General features: G+C 37.8%; 1 protein-coding gene across 1 annotated transcript in view; it reads right to left on the bottom strand.

Annotated features, from left to right (window-relative positions):
- The window catches only part of MYCBP2 (MYC binding protein 2, E3 ubiquitin protein ligase), a 253,516-nt gene that overhangs the window by 127,196 nt on the left and 119,805 nt on the right, over nucleotides 1-6,515 (bottom strand). The window contains 3 exon segments of the mRNA XM_015558101.1: nucleotides 2,044-2,262; nucleotides 3,081-3,181; nucleotides 5,319-5,461. Coding sequence (XP_015413587.1) covers nucleotides 2,044-2,262; nucleotides 3,081-3,181; nucleotides 5,319-5,461 — 463 coding nt within the window.

Raw genomic sequence — 6,515 nt, forward strand, 5'->3', positions numbered from 1 at the left:
CGCCGCACCCTCTCCATCGACCCTGCCTTGAGTGTGACAGGGGGCGGTGCTCCAACCCCCAAATCGGCCCTACCCCGAGTGTGACTGAGGGTAGCATTGCAACCTCCCCATCTGCCCTGCTCTGTGAATGACAGGGGGCGGCGCCCCAACTCCCCAATCAGCCCTGCTCTGAGCCCGACCAGGGGCTGCACCTAGGGATTGGGCCTGCCCTATGCCACCTGGGAGCAGGCCTAAGCCAGCAGGGCGTTATCTCCTGAGGGGTCCCAGATTGCGAGAGGGCACAGGCTAGGCTGAGGGACCCCCGTTTCCCGCCCGAGTGGGCCTCTAGTACATATATAAAATAACAATTGCCTGTGTGTATAAACATGTGTTTATGTGTGAGTGTATGTGTTAGTTATGGCACTATAAATATTTAAAAACAATGACCAACTCAGGAGAAATGAGCATCTCTAGTGCTAGATTTCGGCTTTTAAATACCCATCACCCTTAAAAGGAACCAGGGCACTTTGAAAAAAATGGCTGGTTTCAGATATGAGGCAAGAAATGTATAAAACGATCCTAGAACATCTTATCATACCAAAGAGAAAGAATGCTATGAATGAAAACAGGGTGTGCAATGAATGCAGGAAGCAAGCTAGAGGCTCCTATCCAACAAAGACATAGGATCTAATTTCTTAAATAAAATTCAAGGAAACAAAAAAAGAGAGATGGAGGGAAACCTATGAACTTAAGAGATAGAACCAATCACAATGTATGGATCTTATCTGGATTGTAATTCAAATAATTAAAATATGCATATTTAGTGTTAGAAAGGAACTAGTAGTTTTTTAGTGTGATAATATGGGATTTTTTATGGGTCCTCATATTTTAAAGATATATAATGAAATATCCATGGTTGTGCTTTAAAACAATTTAGGAAAGAACAAAATGGGCAGAAAATAAATGAAATAGGTTAGGTCAAGAGGTGATAACTAACTGTTGAATCTAGGATGATGGATAAAATGAAGTAACTGTACTAGTTTGTCATTTTATGTTTACCATAGTCTACAATAAAAAGCTAAATACTTTATAAACACATAAAACAAACTTATAATTCAATTCTCTTCAATTTACATGATACAATTTAAAAAGCAAGAAATAAAGATTTTGGATATTCTATATTATATTTATAAATGTTTCATATGTATTTTTTACATTATGTACAAAAGAGTACTTTTTCTTTTTTAACCCAGGTACTTTTATTTACACTTTAAAAAGCAAACAGGCCACCCACAAAGAATGGTTAAGAAACATGAAGAGGGCCCTGGCCAGTTTTCTCAATGGTTAGAGTGTCGGCCTGAGGACTGAAGAGTCGTAGGTTCAATTTCAGTCAAGAGTATATATCTCAGTTACGGGTTCAATCCCCAGTCCTGGTCTGGGCATGTGTGGAAGGCAACCAATCAATGTATTTCTTTCACATTGATGTTTCTCTCTCTCTTTGTTCCTTCTCCCTCCCTTCCACTCTGTCTGAAAATCAAGGGAAAAATATCCTCAGGTGAGGATTAAAAAAAGAAAGAAACATGAAGAGGTTGATTTGTACTATTAAAAAGGTGTAGTTCATCCATTAATCTGTATAAATATTTTTTCTGGCAACAGCAGTAAACTTTTAACCTCCCATTAATAGAGTACTTCAAATCCTACATTATGTATATACATTGTGAGAGCTGAGGCTGTAGTACAAATAATTTCAGTTCCAAAAGTATGCTTTTTAAGTTTTAATGGTTATATCTACTACTAAAATATATAATATGCAGTTAAGCATTATATACTGCACTATACTTGTAAAAACTATGAGAACAACTTTTATAAACCCTGCAAAACTGCTCTTTAATGATAAAAATTCCGTTCTTTTGTGTATCTGACAATGCCTAATTACCTTGTGATTCTCTATGTTTAAATACTATAGAAGAAGTTACACTTCTGAGCAGAGGCTAAGTATCCTTTAAGATATCATTATAGAACATCAAACCAAGTTTTAAACTCTCCCTAAAAATCGGTGCCTACCTTGTAGTGCATCACACATGCAGGTTTATAGGGGTGTTCACTCTCTATGACAGCATAGTGATTAGAGGTTGTACAAGCAGAGAGGCCTTGTTCGGGCTGGTTTCCTGTGGTGCTATCAGTTGACTGATTAGGATTGAACGCAGGAGGAGCATACTTCTGATTCAAAATGGCAACTGAGGGAAGCAGCTGTTGGACAAGGCCAAAGACTTCTACAGCAACCTAGTACATTTACACATACAAAAGAAAAGATTAAATGAGATAATAAATGTGAAAGTTGCTTTAAAATTATTAATTACTATAATTGTTGGTTATTCTTATTATTAAGAATTCCCATCTAGAGTTTCTTCTAGCTAAGTGTTTAACAAGAAATTTGTTCAATGAGAAAAAACGATTTATCATAGATGTCTTAAATGTTATATGAAGATAAATTAGTCTCTATTTTTAAATACTTTTTTTTATTGCTTAAAGTATTACAAAGGGTATTACATATGTGTCCATTTTTCCCCCCGCCCTAGACAGTCCCCTAGCCTCCCCTATCCCCCAGTGTCTTATGTCCATTGGTTACGCTTATATGCCTTGCCATTTTGTGATCTATAGTAAACTAAGTGTCACTCAATAATTATGGCAAAGCATCAATAGTTTATAATTTCTTCCTTGTCTTGACAATTTCACAATTTAAAAAATACTCCTCTCCTTTTATACTGGCTATTTTTATTCAAAATGGAAATTTGGCATCAATCTCATAAATTTAAAAATCTCAGTTAACGTAAGCTTTCCTTACATGCCATATTTCTAAAATATATTTCCTATTCCCAAATTTTTCAAATGTAAAGCCAATAAGTAAGCATAACAATGCAGTAAACAATACCAGTAACACAAAGAGATTTAATAATTTCTATCAATTAACATGTCTATCTCTGCTTGTTACCTGTAACCCAGGTACTTCAAAGATTAAAATATTCTTAAAGAAAGGATACAAAGTCTAAAAAAATGATTTCGTTTTAAAAAAGATTCAGTTATAAAATTAAATTACATACCTTGGGAATAGCAGCAGCTACTGGTCCTATGTAGGCTATAATAAGGGGAAGCAGCATGGAAAACAGACTGGAAGAGCTAAGCAGTTCTGGAATGTCATCAGCTAAAAAGGGTATTAAAACTATAATTAGAAAGTAATTTCACTGTAATGAATATATGCTGTACTAAATTTATATTTTATTATTTTAAGCAAAATTATAGTTGATGTCGACGAGTGCTTATTAGGACCTGACACTATTATAAGGGCTTTATTTACATGTATTATCTCAATCAATAAGAAACTTTTATTATCCCTACTTTTTAGAAGGGAAACCTAGGCATATATTGTTTAAGTACCTTGCCCAAAATCACATATCTGTAAAATGATGGAGTCGGGATTAAAACCTAGAGTACAAGTCATGATTTTAAACCACTAATCTTGGTATCACACTTGGTTTTTGTGACATTAGGCAAATTACTTAATCTGTATATGCCTCAGTAATCACCTATAAAAAAGGATACTAAAAGTACTCCCCTTATATGATGTTATAAAGATTGAGTTAATATACCAAAAATACTTAGAACAATTCCTATACATATTAAGCACTCCAAAAATGTTTGCTGTTAAAATATAATGCCTTCTGTTTTCCCATGTAAAGCACTTTGCTGATAGACATTTTACTCATTTTTACCCATGAACATGGTGCTGAAAGATAAATTGAGTCTACATTATAAAAACTTTTATGTTGAAAGCCAATCAATTATTCCAAATATTTGTTTTTAAGTCAGCTATTGCTAGGTGCTTATTTAAAAACTAGGGGCGCAGTGCACGAAATTCATGCACTCGGGGGAGGAGGGGGTGTCCCTCAGCCAGGCCTGTGCCCTCTCGCAGCCCAGGAGCCCTCGGGGGGTGTCCAACTGATAACTTAGGCCTGTTCCCCGGGGAAAGAGGGCCTAAGCCGGCAGTCAGACATCCTTAGTGCTGCCATGGAGGCAGGGAAGGCTCCCGCCACTGCCACTGTGCTCACCAGCTGTGAGCCCAGCTCAGAGCTTCTGGCAGAGTGGCACTCCCCCTGTGGGAGCACACTGACCACCAGGGAGCAGTTCCTGCGTTGAGCTTCTGCCCCCTTGTGGTCAGTTTGTGTCACAGCGATGGGCTGTTCCGCTGTTTGGTCGATTTGCATATTAGCCTTTTATTATAATAGGACTAGAGGCCCAATGCACGAAGATTCGTGCAGAATGGGCCTTCCTTCCCCTGGCTGCCAGCAGTGCCTTCGCTCCAGCCCGGAGCTGCCTTTCTGCCTTTTCACGCAGCCCAGAGGCCTGGAGCGGCTGGGGTTGTGTGGAACTCCTGCATCGTCACCATGGTGATGACACAAGCAATCCACCCCTCCACTGGCTGCTCGGTGTCTGTGTATGAAAATTAACCAGCCATCTTTGTTGGGTTAATTTGCATATTCACTCATGATTGGCTGGTGGGTGTCATGAAGGTACAGTCAAGTTGCATCTTTCTCTTTTATTAGTGTAGATAGGATACCGATCCCTAGCCCAGCCGAAACCCTTAATTTGAATGGGTCAAATATTCTTCATTTTTAGCAAGTTTCTCTGGTAATTTTGATATTCAAATAGGCTTAGGAACAAGTGTTATAAGTAACAGCAAGGTGGGGTGGGTAACAGTGAATGTTTTTGTAAATATAACTCTATTGCCAGTGAAGAAGAGGCCTCGATAACTAGACAGGGAATAAGGGAAAGGTGGCAGTGAGATTATTAGGTTGTGATCCACCCATAAAAAAGAGGACATATGCTTGCACCATGGCACCCTGAACTAGGAGAGAACCGACAGAATGGAGAATACAAACTGGAGTTTCATAAAGCTCAATTTAGACAGAAGAATTAGGAGAAATGTCTAGGGTTACTCAGACTTTGGGTAAATGGCAATAACATTACTGGAAATAACACATATAGGAAGAAAAACTGGTCTAAAGGAGAAAAAATGCTTTTTGACTATGAAAAGATAAAGTAAACACTCAGTTTAATCAAGAGTTTTTCTTTTACTAGTTTAAGAAAATAATAATTATCAGGCTTTTGAACATTCTAAAACAGTCTGCAATGCTGTATGAAGCGTTGATCCAAAATGATTGTATGTGTATGTGTAGGTCTACAATGAACAAAACACTCTGGAAGTCTACCAGATGGTTCCTCTTCAGTAACTGTGCATAATTAACCTAATATGATGATTATTAAGAAAGTAAAAGTCTTACCATCCACAGCAAGAGCTCTGTGCAAAAGGTCTTTTGCAGCTCGAACAACGGTGCTTACCACAGAGAGAGCTCTGCTACAGTTTTTATCTTCCTCATTGGCTTTACTCAGAAGTTGGGACTGTAGATCTCCATCAAATTCACTCCTAGAACATGAATAACACACGAGATTATTTTACATGGTAGGCAAAACATGACCTAACTCTAGGAAGCATATCTAAATCAGAGCTCCTCATATACAGTTTAAAAAGTTAAAATTTAAAAAAGTAAGTAGGTAATTATATAATTTCAAGGAGTAACAGGACATCAAAAACAAAAGAACATAGGATATAAAGTTATTTTAAATAAGATCAAGGACAGTCTATCTTAAAACTGCTATTAAACAAAGGCATGAATTATGTATTTTGAAAAATTCTGAGGGAAAAGTATTCAGGCAAAAGGAACAGTAAGATAAAATTTTAGAAAGGAACAAGATTGGTGAGTTCAAGGACCAGAATGCAGATAAGGGTATCTGGAATGAAAGGAGAACAAGTGACAAGGTGGTAAAATTAGATCATGTGAAATGAGTATGCCAAATAACAACTTTACATTTTATACTTGAATGGGGATGGAAATTTATGAGAGGATTTTGAGCAAGGGCAGAACTTGAAATGATTTACATTTCCAGTAGATCACTCTGGCTATGCTGTGGAGAACTGACTGTAGGAGGGCAACGCAACAGGAGGGAGACTGGTTTAGAGGCTATTAAAGTTATCCAGATAGAAGTGATGGCTTGAAGTAACTGTTAATCATGGGAGTAATCTGACATTTTATTTATTTATTTTTAATTGTTTTATTGCTTAAAGTATTACAAAGAGTACTACATATGTCTCCATTTTTTCCCGCCCTGAACAATCCCCAGCCTCCCCACCCCCTGTGTCTTATGTCCACTTGTTACGCTTATATGCATGCATATAAGTCCTTTGGTTGATCCCTTACCCTCTGCCCCCCACCCCTCAACCCTCCCCGGCCTTCCCGCTGTAGTTTGACAATCTGTTGGAGGCAGCTCTGCCTCTGAATCTATTTTTGTTCTTAAGTCTATAATGGTCTTTATTATCCATGAGTGAGTGAGATCATGTGGTGTATTTCCTTCATAGACTGGCTTATTTAACTTAGCATAATGCTCTCCAGTTCCATCCATGCCATTGCAAATGTTAAGAG

Source organism: Myotis davidii, unplaced genomic scaffold, assembly GCF_000327345.1.
Source record: "Myotis davidii unplaced genomic scaffold, ASM32734v1 scaffold268, whole genome shotgun sequence".
Classification (NCBI taxonomy): domain Eukaryota; kingdom Metazoa; phylum Chordata; class Mammalia; order Chiroptera; family Vespertilionidae; genus Myotis; species Myotis davidii.